Below are 16,677 nucleotides of genomic sequence, written 5' to 3'. Positions count from 1 at the left end.
ATGTGAATATTTAATCTAATAATCTCTTAAATTTGCACTTTGGATAAACTTTGATTTGCATATGTTTCAGGACACGAGTAGGAACCTGACCAAAGTTGACAAAATGTTGGGTCAGTACAGGGATCACGCAGATGATCAAGCTGAAGCCATGACACTGGTGAGGCATGTTTTTATTTATTATGTATGTATTTAAAAGTCTTAATAAAGATGCTGACTTGGAAGATGCCCACTTTGTTAGGCACACCTGTTTAGCTTTGTGACAAGGTTATGTTCTTTCTATAAGGTTGGGCAGTAGATATGTGGCTTAGAAATAAAATATAGATTTTTCTTCTTGCTTACTTTTCTAAAAAAATTAAACTACAAATAACAGGAAAAGTGGCATTTATTTTTATTGTCCCTTCTGTGACTTTTATGATGGAGAATTAGAGCCTGGCTGCGAAAATGTTTTGTGTAACTACAAGAATATAGTCATAATATTTAGCGGAATGGTTTTACCAGAAGAACATCTTAAAATTCCGAAGAAGAAAAAAACAACCAAACAAAAAAACTGTCTATTTAAAACTACTACTTCATTCTTCTAATATTATGACTTTATTCTGGTAATATCAAGACTATTCTCATATTATTTTGACTTTATTGCCATGTGACTTAATTCTTGTATTACTACCACTATGTTCTTCTAACATTATGGCTTTATCCTCATAAAAAAAAAAGAATCTTATCCGGACCCTTATATTTTATTGTAGAGTTGACCTGTACTAGCTGTAAAGATGGCTGCTTGTAGTGCAATCTTGAATATACCGAGTATTGCTGCTGAAAAATACTTTATTTTTTCCCATTAGGTAAATTTAGATACAGTGAGATGAGTCAGCTTTCTTGCCAAACAGTGAATTTCACATAAGCCTGCAATAAATGTGATTAAAAGTGACCACATGCTAAATACATTTAAACATATATATATATAATCCCCATAAAAACACACAGACTTAAGTACAGTATCCTCATTGGGACAAAAATAATAAAAAATGAAAAGGAAAGTGTTCATAGACTGCTTTCCAAAATAAAATTCAACCCCTTTTCAGGCATTTTCAAGGTAAGTTTTTAAACTTTTTTCCATCCAAACCAATACAGATGAATTACAAAAAGACTTTCAATTTGCTATTATATCATATATCATTTATTATTGTTATTAATTACGTCTTTTTCTACATTCTACAACAGGGACAAATCAGACTAATATACAACAAAAGGTTATGTTCTGAATCTGAAATGTCTCTCTCACACACACACACACGCCCACACACTGTCCACCCGAAGGTCCGATAACAAAACAAAAATTTAACAAAAAAACCCTCCCAATTTCAATAAAGTTGTTTAATGTTTAAAGTATAAGACAACCTTTATTTGAGTAACATTGATCAATAACTCATTGAGCCATTAGGAATAATAAATATTCATCATATTGAAATAATCCAAGTAAATGTTGTTAAGATAAATGACTGCTTCATTCTCAAATTAAGTGCTTAAACACAATATACAGAGAAAAATAATTTTTAAAAAAGCTCTAAAAATGTTCTCTCTAAATTTATTTGCATTTAGCAAATAGAAATTCTATAAAGCAAGAAAAGTTTGGTCTGATTTTAACTTCAGACAGTGAGAAAATAATGTGTTCGTGTCTCTTTGTTTGCTGTATGGAAATTTCTAGTTTAAATTGTAAATGACGCAAATGTTAAATTGCAATTTGTTACGAAGCTCTGCACTTTGACATTCAAGCACTTTCATGGACTCTATACAAAAATCAAGGACTTTCCAAACCTTGAAAACACCTAATTGAACTTCGAGCCTTTTCAAGGAATTCAAGCACCCATTAAATAAAAACCCTTCAGAAGAAAAAGATAAACAATGTTTAAAGTATGCTAGGTAGAGGCATTGGGTTTTAGGAAAACATGACGTTAGATAAGAATATTTTTGGAAAATTGTGATGATGATTTGAAGTGAAATGAGCCCACGTTTCCCTGGTGATCACAATGTTTACGTCACTGTCTCTGAGCTTTAACATGTGACTCAATTAAATTCTAGATCCATATAAGTTATTGCTGAGCAGGTCTACTTCAAAAGCAGTAAGCAAGCTAATTTGTATGAATAGACGAAGTTTGAATTTTTTTGTTACTAAATCTGTGTTTTTGGTAGAACTCTGCGACTTAATTAGTACCTTGTTATTTAATGACGCTGAAATATATGATTGTAATAATGAAGGACTGGAATGCTTCTCAGAAAAAGGAAGGATTGCGAGATGTGTAAAAAAAAAAAAACTATTATTAGTGTCGAAGATTTGTGAGAAGTGTGAAGAAAAGAAACCCGGATCACTGTGAGAGCCAAATGGATCGTAGCCCACCACGACTCCGTTTAGCCCCTCTCCCATGCAGTTATCTCCTTATTTATTCTGCTCTCATCATTAATTTCAAGCCCTCGTTCTTTTGTATCACGCTGTCCCGTTCTCATCTGCAGTTATTTCATTTAGGATGCATGTTCTGCCCGTTTTTATTTAATCACTTTTTGTTTTTCGCCGCTCGCTCGCCTCGCTAAAGTGATTTCTGTCTTTGTGATTTGTCAGTAATGCGTATTATCTTTTTTTTCCTTCGTTTTTTTCCCCCTGTCTATCAGCTCAGGGAGAGCTTAGAGGATTCAATCAATCAGCTGCAGACACGGAGGCTGAGCAGGACCAACGGGGTCCGCAGTTCCTCCGTCTCTTCCCTCCACAACAGTGACCTTGAGGCCTACTCAGGGTCAGGTATGGTAAACAACTGATGCTTTTCTTGTCTGTTTGCTTATTATGTCCTTTTTACGTATGTGAAATTAGGCCCTCGTTGTTCATGCAAAACGATTAATCAGTAGCAGAATTCCTGTATTGTCCTTGTGCAAGAAAGCACAATGAAATTTACAAAATAGCGGTGAAAATAAATAAATTATTATTAGTGTATTTAGATAAATATATAAAATATAAGTAGAAACACACAGAAACAACAGGGATGTTAAGAAAATGATGATCAGAGTTTGATGAATAAGCGCTGTTCATGGCAACAACACCTCCTGAGTAGAAACTGGTTTTTAGTCTTTGTTCTAACCCTTGATTAATCGATTAATGAAAATCAATAAATTGTGATTACTTGATTCTTGAAACAATCAATTAACTGTGATTAATTAATTATTGGAATAATCAACCTTTAGTATTTAATCAATTATCACAACAATCAATTAATCGTGATTAATCGAGTTCCGAAATTATCAATCCGGATCAATTGATTAGCGAAATGATCAATTGATTCTTGAAACAATGAATTAATCTATTACCAAACTAATCAATTAATTGTGATTAATCAATCAATCATTTCCATTTGGTTGTCATAATAATTGATTACTAACTTAATGGTTAGTGTCACCTTTACATTTTTACCATAACTTAAGGCATCATTGTGTTTCCAGAGGAGAAGCGCTTCCATCCCACCTCCCCGCTCAAGGATTATGACGGCAGCCCCAAAGGCAGGAGGAGGTCTCAGTCTGCTGGCGTTCGCTTCAAGGATTCCACCCAGGCAGCAGACGTAAGCAACAGTCGCAGCATGATTATTACTGCTTTGCAGTTCCGTAAACCGGCCACAAGAGGGCACCACTGAGTCAGCAACATCAGTCATTGTGTTCTGCTGGCTTTGAGACAGAATCTGTGTTTTTTTGTTTTGTTTTGTTTTTTTCTTCTTTTCAGATTAGTAAAATGTGTGAAGAATTCAGATCGTGGTGTGTTTAAGTCAGCCTCTGACGGTTTGAATTGAGTCTGAACTTGTGTGTGTGTGTGTTTTTCTCACAGATTCATTCGGTGCACCAGACCCTGCGGGACCTGTGCTCCGACCAGCAGAGGCTGTCTGATGACCTGGATAGAGAAATCCTGCGGAGGAACAGGTACCTGCTGCTTTTAACGGCGCTCTATTCAACACTGCAGTTTACGCACGGCTGATAGGGTTTTTTCTTGAAATGCTCTTAATCAATTAACATAACTTAGTAATTAGTGGAAGAGGAAAAATGTCCAATTTGAAAAGCTTGTAGTACATGGAGAAATGTTTTCATAGCCTGACTGGCCTGAAGCCTGTAATGGATGCTCATTGTACCAGGCTCTGTTCACTAACTACTGCTGCATATTAACTAGACTGAGGCAGATCTGTCTCTGTTACATTGAAACTCTTTGTTCCCTAACCTTGGACTAAAGTATCCTTCCTTCCTTCTTTGCTTCTTCCCTTCTGTCCTTCCTTCCTTTCTTTTTCATCTCTGCAGCTTTATCCTATCTTCCTTGCTGCCTCTGTCCTTACTTCCTTCTGTCCTTTGCTTTTCTGAAATATCAGATTTTCAAAGTACAGCTTGGACTCAGTCTTTTCAAAGTTACAGTTTTAAAAGTGTCATGCATCCACACTCTGTACATTTATCTTATATTTATACAGTGGGTTTGAGTCTAACTGCCTTTAGTTCCCACCTTGATGCAAGTTTGTAGTGACCAAGTTTGTGTAGAGTCACGGCAGCAAATCATAACCATACCGAATGAAAAGTGTCATGGAAACGGTGGGTTCATCATAACTGATGCCTTCATATATTAGTCATCATCAGTTTTAAAAGTCTTATCTGTTGGTTTTGTAGCTAAAGTCTTTTCCTGTAAACCCGTATTTATCATGTTTACTATTATTAAGGTTTTACTTTAATCTTCCACTAAATCTTTGATTCCAACGTCATTAAACCACCTTAAAAATGACCAAAAGTCGATGGAAATCAGAAGAGACGCAGCAGAGTCGTGCGACGGCAGATCATTCCCCCAGCATAGATTAGAGTTTGACATTTTGAAGTTATTAAAAAAAAAAAACCTCTCTCCTCCCTCCCGCTGCTGACCAGAGCAAATTGATCCCCCGTCATATTTCAACATCCGAAGCTGAGTAATTATTTTCCCGCCGCTTCAGATTTTGCCTTCACATCCAGATCGATCTTGTCGCGAAAGAGAGAATCTTTTCCGAGGAGTTTCTGTCGCTTCGATTTTTTTCTCTTTTTCGCAGGTCGGACATCGACACCAGGCGGGCGATGGAGAACCTGTCGGAACACGTGACGGTTTCCCAGAGGCAGGACTCGGTGAGTAGCAGGTGGAAGACGGTATTCACACATGGAAACTGATGCATTCAACGTATTTAATGCTGATGTTTTATGTCGAAGTGGAAAAAGCTGACGGTGTGGATAAATAGTTCATTCTAATTTCCAAGCACATCGTCGTCGTCATCATCAGCGCTCTGGCAAACACGCCAAATGACAGCCAGTATGTGTAATATTTGTTATCTGGTCCTGTCTGCGGACGTGACGAGATAAAGGTATTAGCTGTCCTTTACAGGACGACGTGCTGCTTCCTGATTAACATGGGGGATGTCAGGGGCGGGTGAGGGGGGTGGGGGGCGGGGGGGGTGTATTACTTCCAGCCAGGCACAGTAGAGTTTTTTTTTCTTCTTCACTCCCACACATTCATTTCACGTCGTCTCATTAATCGAGCCGCCGCGGTGCCGGTGACGTTCGCGTGACCCGAGACGTCTTCGCTCTTCTCCTGCAGGTGTCATCCCGTGTGGAGCGACGTCTGCAGGAGCTGGAGAGAGAGATGAACGTCGAGAGAGAGAGGAGGGCGGAGTGGCAGGCGGCTGGGGACGACGACCAGCAGGAGGTGAACCTCCACCCCGTCCCCCTTCTTATCTCATCTGCTGCCATCCCTCCATCACACTTTAGAAAGAGCTTGTTGTAAAGAGAAACCCAGCATCACAGCCTGCTAGATTTCAAAAGGCGTGGGTAGAGGCTCAACTTCCTGCAGGATGGTGACCCTATAGCCTCACAGTATATTAGATCACATGTGTCAAACTCAAGGCCCGGGGACCAAATATGGCCCGCCGTAGCTTTTTATGTGGCCCTCTAAACCCCGAATTACATCAATAAGTCCCTCCAGTTCTTCACAAATCCATAAAATTCACACAAAATCAACAGATCTTCACATTTTGTTTCTGATTTCACTGCAAATGTTTCTCAAAATTGGTCAAAACATTGGGTTTAAGTGACTACTGCCTCTGCATTACTTGATGTCAAGTTGTAGTCTATGATTAACACGGCAATTAGAAAATAAAGTCACATTTGACATCATACATTAGCACAAATATCACAAATTTTCCCTCATCTAAAACATACCTGGAGTGTTGCCTTGATCTTTTTCATGCATGCTTGAGAAATCCTTGAATCACCCGTGGCAACAATTAGCAGTACAAAATGCTAATGGTTTAGCCTCGTCTTAGCTGCAGAGGAGGAGCTACTCCCTTTACTCCCTCTACTCAGCTCCTTCAGACTAGCTAGTAGCAATTAGCAAGCGCCTGGTGGAACTGCAACAGTTTAAAAAAGCGGATTGTGAAATCTCTATAAACAAAAGCTCCCTTCAAGAATTGTTAATCATTAAACTGAGACAGGGAAAACAGGCAAAACTGCCACAAAAACAGTCCGTTTGAATAACTCAACCTGCATTTTTCTGGCCTGTGACTCGTAATGAGACTCATACAGAAAGTGTAATAAAGAAATGAGTCCAAAATATTTGGGGTTAATCACAATCGGTTGCCATAAGTATGGTCTTGGGGAGCTAAGTACATGTGCAAGTTACCAGATTCCCTTCTACTATACAATTCTTTGTGTTGCTGTGTTGCATAAATCCCACCAAAATAATTTGACGTTTATTGTTGTGACGCGACAAAAAACGACATAGCCAGACTTCCTGCTTACGTCGACATGCAGCTAAATCAGTTCGGTTCTCTAAGTATTTCAACTCCATCGAGACCGTCGAAGATTCAAGCGCTGAGAGACGGAGATTATCCTTCACCGGCACCGTCTGCTGGACGGACTTTGATGCTAATTTTCCCCTCACAAGTCTCTGGTGAGTCACTCCCTTCTACAGATGTAGAAATTCTGCTGATAAAAGAATGTCAGCAGCACTTCACTTCGCGTAATAAAGGACTTGCCGCGGCAGAGTGATTTTTTTTATTTTTTATTTTTTTTTACACATTGCTGGTATTTATACAGTTTAATGAGGCTCAATTTTCCAAGAAGGCGCCAGCCATCGGAGGCGCCGTCTCTCTGGGAAGGAAAGAAACGGTATAATTGCGATTCTAAATGACAGCTGAGTTATTTTTGTGATCTCTCCTGAGAAATTCTTCCTCACTCAAACGAAGTCGCAGAAGATTTCCTCCACCACATTAATAAAGCGGTGTGATTAGAAACAAGAAACAGTGAATTGGTTAATTCAGTGCTTTTTAATGCTTTCTTTTTTAATATTGTCAGGACGCCTTTTCCTTCCACAGCTGTTCTTCAAACCCCAAACTAACTACCCTAGAGCATCCAAAGCAAATTGAACTTTCTACTTTAACTAGACCACTGCGAAGCTTGTGTTTCCTTTATATTTCAGCCTTTTAAAAATTTTATACATATATAGTTTTTTTAAATTATTGTTTCAGCCATTTTAATTTCTTTTTCTTTTTTTTCTTTTTATACATTATTTTTATGTCAGCTATTTAAAGAAACATCTATTTTTTTATTTATTGTATTTTTAAGTTTTAGTTTAAAATTTTTATATTTCAACTATTTTAAAAATTAATTTATCTTTAGTTTTTATATACATTTTTTGTTTATTTCATTTTTTAAAAATTATTTTATACTTCAGCCATTAAAAACATTTATTTTTCTTTTTATTTATTTACATTTTTCATTATATTAGCATTTTAATATTTCATCCATTTTTTCCCTTTATCTTCATTTTAGTTTTTCTTTTTTTTTATTATTTCAACCATTTAATAAAGAGGCCTTTGCTTTTTCACACCGGGTCAGGTTTGGATAGCTTTTTTCCATCATCATTATGTAAAACTGAAGGTTTTCTTCATATTAAAACTATTTTCATAGTCTAAAAATGTCATATGTGACAAAAATGCCAAGCTAGAAGAAGTTCATAATGGCACTTTTTAACTGTGCTTTAAAAAAAAGCACTGTTCAAATTCAGCCTCCAGGTTAATATAAAAACATTTGGTGATGCATTGCATGTTGCCATGGCTACAACATGAACTTTAGTTCAGCACATGTATTGTTGACGTTATCACCCATAATAATATAATAAACTGGCTGTATTCAACAGTTTCCCACTTCAGGGCATAGAAAGGCCGCTGAGAGCAAGATGGATCTTAACTAACGCTTGTTAAATCAATTCTAATTATCATTATATGATGGAGTCGACTCATAAGGGCCTTCATAATCTGACTCCCTCTTTTCCTCCCCACCCTTGACTAAAATTAGGTGCACAAGTGTGACATTTTGCAGCACTTTTGAACAAAGCGAGCGATAGAGAGCGCCGCAATTGGGTTGACTTTAAACTGATTGGCGATATCCACTTGGCCACAGAAATGATTCACACCGCAAACGCTCACGCTCATGTTTGCTAATTTTTTAAATTACCCCAAGCACTTTTGTCTCTGACTCTCTCCTCCTTCCCGCGTTCTCCCAGTTGAACCACAGAGGGGCGCTGTGTAGTCATACGCCGTCCCACAAAACCTTCTTGCGAGCAAGAAAGAGTTTTCTCCCGATTCATTTGCATCCCTCTACAGAACATTTCCCTAATGGGACACCAGTGGCTCCCCAGGGTGACGGGACATAGTGCATTTGTCCTAAAAAAAAAAAAAAGAAAAATCCAGGGTAAATAAACAACCGAGAAGAAACGAAGAGGAAAATAATCTCTTATGCCTCTAAAGGAGTAGGAGAAGGAGAGCAGGGGGCGCATTTCTTTCCCACCGATGGGCCCGCTGTGATGTGAATCAAACAGATGATGAGTCACTCGGGTGGTTGTTATTGCGAGCAGGCGGTAATTCATCACCGTGGCCCGCTACGGATGCTTTGGATTGAGTGGGATCTAAGCTCTTGTTACACATCCGACTTAATGCCTCTACGCTGTTCCAAGAAAATTAAAGTGAGTAGGTTTGTTGGGATGGTTGAGGGGAAGAGAATCAACGGTGTAGCAACAGCACTTCTTGTGTTGCGTTCTTACATACTTGATTCTTTTTTTTGTTTTGTTTTCGTAGAATTTAGGGAGGTGCCAAGTTCGACCCGATGAGAGGGAAGAAGCCTTGACGGCGAGATTTGCGCGAGCAGAGAGGGAGAAGTCCAAGGTAAAAATCTTGAGTTTTCACCACAAGATGTTGCAGAAGTATTCAAAATACTCCTTAAACATCTACACAACTAGTCTTGTCACAGCCGGAGGGTTTGGTGGATCTTCTTGTTTGGATTATATGTGAAGCAAAATATAAAATAGCTAGTAGGCCTCGTTATGATAAATTTCCCTGGGCGATAAAGTGTCCCAGACGTTATGGGGATAAACTTTAATTTCTAATAAACATTTGATACTGATACATGAAGACATTTTAAGTATCCAAAATAAATCTACAAACAAAATGGCTGGCACTTAAGTACATTAAGTTAAATCCTCATTAATAACTCATTATTGTGTAAGAGTTTATCATTTTCTATACATTTTTGAATTCATTTTTTTAAGCTGTTCCATAGTTTTTAAAGTAGTGCAGGCGGTTTTATTTCTGTTATTTCTATCACTTGAGCTTAAGACAAAAAACTTTTGTTTACTAACTGTTGATAATCTCTTTCTAGCTTTAAACATAACTAACAGCCTTTTTATATTAACAAAGTCCCTTAATTTCAAGACATTTAATTAAATAAACAATTCATTAGTCAAGTTTATTTGTAAAGCATGTCATAAAAACAATACAGTCACTAATTATGAAATGAAATATAAACATATTCTATCAAATCCCTTCATCAAGCAAATACAAATGAAATATATTGAACGATATTCCAGTTATGGTGAATCAAAGGCGACTCTAAACGGGTGGAGTTTTTAGCCTTGATGTAAAGGAACTTGGTGCCTACAAAATATGTTTTCGTTTTGAGGGGTATGAATAGTCTTAGGAAGCATTTTGGGTTTGCCATCGTCTCTTAGTCCAGATCGTTGCTGTTTTCCTCCTAGATGGAGCAGGAGCTGGGCAGAGCCAGGAGGTTACTGGAGCAGTCGGAGGACAGCAAGGAGTCCCTCGTTCAGCAGGTGTGTGTCAGTGCCTGATTAACGGGGGAAGGAGGCAAATCGTCACAAAACGAAGCAAGTCGTGAAATGTCTCCCCTCCCCACCCCGTCCTCCAGGTAGAAAACATGCGTGGCGAGCTGCTGAGGACGAGGGCAGAGAAGACGGCGGTTCACCGGCCGCCAACGGAGACGTCTCAGCTCGGCACCCAGCTGTGTTCCAGCCACTCCGAGCGAGAAGGAGGAAGAGGTCAGCTACACGGGTCGGGTAGCCAGGTTGTCAGGGGAACGGAAGGCAGAGGGAAATGATCGGTTTAAAGACTCCCCCTGCCGGGTCTGTGATTTTTGAAAGCAACACCTGTTTCCTCCTGTGTTACGACTTCATTTTCATATTTGTGTCCTTGAAATGACACTTTAGATCATTGCTCAGTGTGATCGAACAACTTCTTCAAATGTCTTTTTTATTGACTATTAGAAATACATTGATAGGTATAATGCAAAATGACATGATCAAGTTTAAACAGATTTTAACCCATGAACAGATCCACAGACATCAAACACACACACACACACACGCAAAACTAAACAGAGGTAAAATAAAAAATACATGTGCACAAAGTAGAAAAACAAATACAACAAATGAAGTTTAGATAAACCTATGACAGTAAAATGTGTTATCCACAAATATGTAGGAAGAGGAAAATAATAATAAAAATTAATAAATTACATAAACGTGAGAAGGGGGACCATTCAGAGACAATAGTAGTACATTTCTCATAAGGGTGCCAAACTTTATAAAATCCATTTTCTGAACCTCGGACAGTAAAAGTCCACACACAACATAATAAACTTTATCCAGCGTGAATGAGAATGTAGAGCTGGATTTTTCTGTGTGACCAAACTTCCAGCGAATTATTGAGAAACCTGACTAAACAGAGAAAAAAGAAAAAAAAAAAGATTTTTCTTTCACTAAATCATCCACTAACATGTTGATTCTGGTAAAGATTTCAGCTGAAATCCATCTTGCTAACTGAATTAAGAGACGGTTTCCAATGAAATAGAGACAAACAGAACAAATTATTGTTTAGAAAGTGTGCAGATATTATCATTTTGCACACTTCAGAGTGTTGAAAAGGGTTGCACACGGTGGTAGCAGGTGAGTGGGAGAGCATATGGAAGGACAATGAAGAGGCGACCTTCAAACCAGCGTCCTTGTGGCAAGAAGCAAAGCCACATCTGTCAACGAAAACTACAAGGACACACTGAAGTTCTGCCGGAAGTACACAAATAAAAAGGAGAACATTTATTCTGATACATAGAAGGTCATTTTTTTTCCCCCCGCAAAAAAGAAAGGAAAAAGAAAATCAAAATCTTTCATTAATCAGGCGATCAACTGCGTGCTTTCCAGTATGACAAAGCAAAGTATCACGAGGCAAAAGTAATAAAATTCACTAAGCCAACAAAGTGTGATCAGCTCCGAGCACAAAGAAGGATATGACTCAGAGATTGATACCCAGCCAGTGAAAACGCAGAAATTACAAAGAAAGTTTTGATGCGATTTTTCCAACTCCAAACATAAATTTGAAGTATTTCATTAGAAAAAGGTTGGAAATATCATAAAAGGTTTTAGGTGTTTTTCAGGGGAACGAATACGTGTTGAAGCTTTTTGAATGTGTTCTCCTTTGCTGCTCAGACCTTTTGGACATGGATTCAGCCGGCGGGGGTGTGGGTGTGTGTGTGTGTGTGTCACACAGATTACAGTGAGCTGGAAAAAGAGGTGGCTGAGCTGCGGGCGCAGCTCCTCAAGGCCTCTGTCCGGAGCGAGGTGGAAGAGCTGAGGAGGACCCTGGAGAGTAAGGAGAGAGAGAATCTGCGACTCAGTTTACAGGTCAAGGTGCGTTTCAGAGAGTCAGGTGTCGGCCATCTTTTTATTTTCTCTGGAGATACATGAGCATGTGAGGTTCCTACGCAGTCTGGAATTTGACTCAAGTATTTTCCAGATCTGCCATAAGAATGGGCAAACTCTGTTCCTGGTCTCATTGTCTACATCCTTCCTTTTTTCTTTCTTCTCTTCCTTTTTTGTTTCTTCCTTATTTTCTTATTTCCTTTGTTTGTTCCATCCTCCCTTCTTTCAGTTTTTCTTTCATTCAATTATTCTGTACTTCAATTATTCCTTCCTACTTTCCTTCCTTACTTCAATCCGTCCTTTCCTCCTTACTTCTTTCTTTTCTTCTTCACTTCTTTCCCTCCTTGACCCTTCTGTCCTTCATTCAATCCTTCAGTCCTTTCCTTCTGTAGATCCTTCCCTCCTTTCTTCGTGCTATTTTTCCCTCTTTTATTCTTTCCTTCTACTCTTCCTGCAATTTATTCTTCCATGCTTCTTTTCCTCCCCATTTTCTTCTCCCCTTCCTTCTCTCCTTTCATCCCGTGTCCCTTTGTTCCCTGTGTCCTTCTCTTCTTTCATCCATACTTTTGTTCAATTCTTTGCTTCCTTCCTACTTTTCTCTTTTCCTTCCTTCTTTCCTTCCCCCTGTCCTTTTTTCTTACTTTCCTTCCTTTTGAGAAAGATATGTAGGAACACAGTTAAAAAATAAACACAATTTTTAGCTTAAGCGTTAATGGGGATGAACTCCAGATTTGGTGACTGTCCAAGTAGAGGGTCAGATGTTATGACTTCTTCTTCTACTGTATTATATCGCTTATAATTCAGTAGAAGACAGACTGTATTACACACTTGACTGTAAAAAGGAAATCCCAACATTTCACGTTGAAACTCCAGATTGAGTTTGGTTCCAGCGATGCCAACAATTGGCTACGTTTTAAGCTTTTCGGCACCATCGTCTGAGCTCATTGAAATCGTGTCTAAACTCCCACACCCAGCCCGTAACAGATCAGGTGTGAAGCCATGTGGTGGGTGTCTGCATGCATCACCTGGGGCTCTTCTCATGGATTTTACACTTGGATCAAATAGACAAAAAGAAATGTTTCCCTTTGGAGGTAAGCGAACAAAAATGAAGCATAATGAGCCGGATGGGTTTATATGTAGAAGACTAATGAGCGTTTAGTCTAACATCCTTATTCAGTGGAAGCATCAAAATGGCAGCTATGTTGCTTTGCCTTGTCTTTATTCCGCTGCCAAACTTGAAACTTCAAAGTCGTCTTGATTTTCTCTGGGCCACTTTTCAGCGTTTAATCGTAAGACATCCAGATGTTGGAACGACTGAACCTTCTCTGACCTGTCTTTGAGAGAAGATGAAGAGAAACGGTTGCTAGGCGGAGCACGGACAGGGACAGAAAGTTCCCAAAGTGTTTTTATTTTTTTTTAATTTTCTCCAACTGAGGTTTCTCGCATGACCTTTCTTCTCCCCAACATGGAAGGAGTTCTCATCTGACATGGAGGGGCGGGAAGAGCAGCATCTGCGAATTCTGGACCAGCTGAAAAGCCTGCAGGTAATTTAAATTCAATCAAAAGCCTGCCACGTGTAAATGTAGTGTAGTACCTCTGTTCTGGGACAAAGCATTGTAAAAACGGGAGCTGTAAATCTTTTTCTTTCCCCTTCCATTGCGGTTACGGGGTCTTGAGGAACGAATGTGGGCTTTATTGAGGAGTTGAATGGTCGTTTCAGAGCCGCGGGCAGACAGAGAGGAGGGAGATGGAGGCCTTGGTGCTGGAGAGCACGAGGAGCAAAAACGAGCTGAAGACCAGGGCCCAAGAAGCGGTGCGCCAGTGGAGGGCGAAGTGCAGGAGGCTGCAGAAGGAGCTGGAGGATGCTGAGGTTCAAGGTCGACTCCATGAAGAGAAGGCCCTGCAGGTCGGTCCAGCCATCACTCACAAACTTCTCCACAGTTTCAGTCCAGCTTCAGTTATGTGCTTTCAATATTTGGGGTGAAACAAAATAGTTCTTACTGTTTCACAACAACAAAACTGACTGACTGCTAGCTTTGTTACACAGCATGTGTAATGCTGCCAAGAAGCAAAGTGCAGTTCTGTCCATGAGTTTCTGCTGGTTGTATCGTACATGTGACGACAGTCTCCTGTTTTCTCCATGTGTCTGGAATGAGCTGTAAATTTACAGATGATAGAAGAAGTTTTTTTTTCTTTTCAAAGAAAAACATTCAGACCAAGGTTAACTAAAACTAAACAAAATAACAAAAGCTGGAACTGCGAAATCGTTAACCGTCATAAATAAAAACAGTAATTAATGGGGGAAAACTATGACCAACTGGGACTATATTGTATGTTTATAAAACTAACTAAAACATACTGAATTTAGAGAGCTAATATTCCTTGGTTTGGTGTTTGTGAATCTATTTATCGGCTGCCACATTAACCAAAAGAACACTATAGCTACAGGGAAACATGGTGGTGGCAGTGTCATGCTTAGGTAGGTTTGCTCCAAAACTTTTTGATATCTCTATAGAACTGATCTGTTGACTATTTTCTTGATTAACTGAGTAATGATTTTATATCCACATTTGCTCAATAGGAGATTTTCTTTTTACAAAATTTGATCCAGGTGAAGCTCAAGTTATATCACTTGAGGAGTTCTGGGTAGAATATATTTGCAGACAATGTTTTGGTTTATTCTAAAAAACAAAGTGTATACATTTTGTACCGTTTTGGCTTAATTACTACTTTGAGGGTGTTATTCTATCCAAAAATACTATTTTTAAGCCTTTATATTGCAATTAGTGATTAATCAATGACTAAATTAGTTGACAATTATTTCAATAATGGATTCCTCACAGTTACTTCGAATAATCGTTTCAACCCTGGCTGGTAGCCTCAACAGATGTGGTGGTTTGTCATGGTTGTGTACATATTGGTTAACTACAGTATAAAAAGCGCTACAGCAGTGTGCCGTCTCTTATTTGCTTTCTAACTCGCATTCTGTTTTTTGCTGACTTCCTCACACTTCCTTTTAGGTTGGAACGTCAAAAAGGTCTGAGAAACTAATTTGACTTTAGACAAACTTTCCCATAAGACCCCTGTAGGTGAGACAAACTTTTTTCCACTCATTCACCAAAGTGAAACAGCCGAGTTCTGTTTCACCGTGTGCTGAAATTCAACAGAAGAGAGAAACAGCTGGTTGAATCCTGGATTGTGTGACGGTGCCCAGTCAGATCAGCCAAAAGGCAGCAGATTGGGATGGTGTCCCACAGTACAAAATGATCCAATTACCAAGTCCGTCACTCCGCCAGATTTACCGAGCTGTGTGCTTCCACCTGAAAAGGAAACAAAAAGACAGGAAGATTCCTTTACCTGCCGTCGAATACCGTCCGGCCAACAAAAACACGAGTGTGGAAAGCAGAAATAAAGCACCAACGAGCTGGAAAAATACCGACTTTCATCCAAGAGAGCAAGCATGTCACACCAGGCTCCTCAGTGTCTGCAGGAAGTGGTAGCTTAGCTGGGCTGAAGATACACAAGCAACAAGAGGCTGCAGATAAAAGCTAAGCTTAGTCATTCTTAAATAACCCATTTCAATGCACCATTTAGGTAAAGTAGTTCCAGTAAGAACACAGTTTTTACTAATACTAATTATTTTTATAACAAGAAACTGTGACAGTCGCTAAGTTGGAAGTAGTGGGGTGACTATTGCTAACTGAGCATGTGCAGATGTAACCTGGTGGGTGGGTCCGGTAGTTTTTTAAATATATGTTTACTTTGCAATTTAATGCCTTGAAATACGGTATTGATATTAACTGATGCTCTTTTGGAACGAGGACTGCTATTTGGTATTTTATGATTAAACTGCAGTAGAATCCAAACTATGAAATCAGTATTTGGGTTTTGCAAGCATTATTAATTAGAACTTACTATTTTCAGAATAAGACACAATTATTATCCCAATTTTCTTCAATCTAAATGATAAATAATACTTGGAGAGGCACAACATATCAGCACTAACATCGGACAATATCGCAATTTTTTTTTTTTTTTTTACCATATTGGTGGTGTTCCGATAATTAAAAGTTGCCAACATTAAAAACAGGAAAAAATCAATTTTGTGATTTCCAGAAGGGGAGTGGAGGAGGTTGGACATTTGATATTTGTTTGGTCAGGTGACAGTGATGCAGCGCTGGATTGTGGGAAGTTTAAAATGAAGTATTGGTGAAGCCAGCAGTGTGGTCGTTGCTTTTCAAAATTTCGAAAAGGTTGTGATATGTTTATAATATATACAATATTAGTAAATATTGGTTATTGTCTGTAACAACAGTATTGGTTTCGGATATCGATATTGGCCCAAATTTTCAGATTGAAACAACCATTGGCTCAGTTTCCAGATGTTATTGGTATTTATTGGGCTTACACACAAACTCTTGATAGCAAAATCAACATAAACAAGCACACAGATTCAAACTCTGCAGTCAGTTATCTTTTTATGTCTTTCAGCCTTCATCTACTCTAGCTCAACCTCTCTATCTCGTTCTATATTTCACAGCATATTGACCGGGTTGGCCGGACCAATGATCATGTAGGTCTCGGCTTTCTTTGTTGCATCATCTTAG

At 38.8% G+C, this 16,677-nt stretch overlaps 1 protein-coding gene across 11 annotated transcripts in view; it reads left to right on the top strand.

The window, feature by feature from the left end:
* The window catches only part of cep128 (centrosomal protein 128), a 57,381-nt gene that overhangs the window by 1,019 nt on the left and 39,685 nt on the right, over positions 1-16,677 (top strand). For 10 of the 11 annotated variants that reach the window (XR_004342196.1, XR_004342197.1, XR_004342195.1 and 7 more), the window contains exons 2-13: positions 71-157; positions 2,665-2,791; positions 3,484-3,599; positions 3,860-3,951; positions 5,085-5,157; positions 5,624-5,731; positions 9,159-9,245; positions 10,115-10,189; positions 10,285-10,414; positions 11,919-12,058; positions 13,543-13,614; positions 13,791-13,976. Coding sequence is in view for 7 of the 11 variants with exons in the window: in XM_032585567.1 (XP_032441458.1) it covers positions 71-157; positions 2,665-2,791; positions 3,484-3,599; positions 3,860-3,951; positions 5,085-5,157; positions 5,624-5,731; positions 9,159-9,245; positions 10,115-10,189; positions 10,285-10,414; positions 11,919-12,058; positions 13,543-13,614; positions 13,791-13,976 (1,293 nt within the window). In the remaining 4 variants the exon portion in view is untranslated. The remainder of the gene's footprint in view (positions 1-70; positions 158-2,664; positions 2,792-3,483; positions 3,600-3,859; positions 3,952-5,084; positions 5,158-5,623; positions 5,732-9,158; positions 9,246-10,114; positions 10,190-10,284; positions 10,415-11,918; positions 12,059-13,542; positions 13,615-13,790; positions 13,977-16,677) is intronic. The other variant, XM_032585564.1, reaches the window with a different exon arrangement.

Source organism: Xiphophorus hellerii, chromosome 15 (assembly GCF_003331165.1).
Source record: "Xiphophorus hellerii strain 12219 chromosome 15, Xiphophorus_hellerii-4.1, whole genome shotgun sequence".
Lineage (NCBI taxonomy): Eukaryota > Metazoa > Chordata > Actinopteri > Cyprinodontiformes > Poeciliidae > Xiphophorus > Xiphophorus hellerii.
This window is presented reverse-complemented; position numbering and strand designations above follow the sequence as displayed.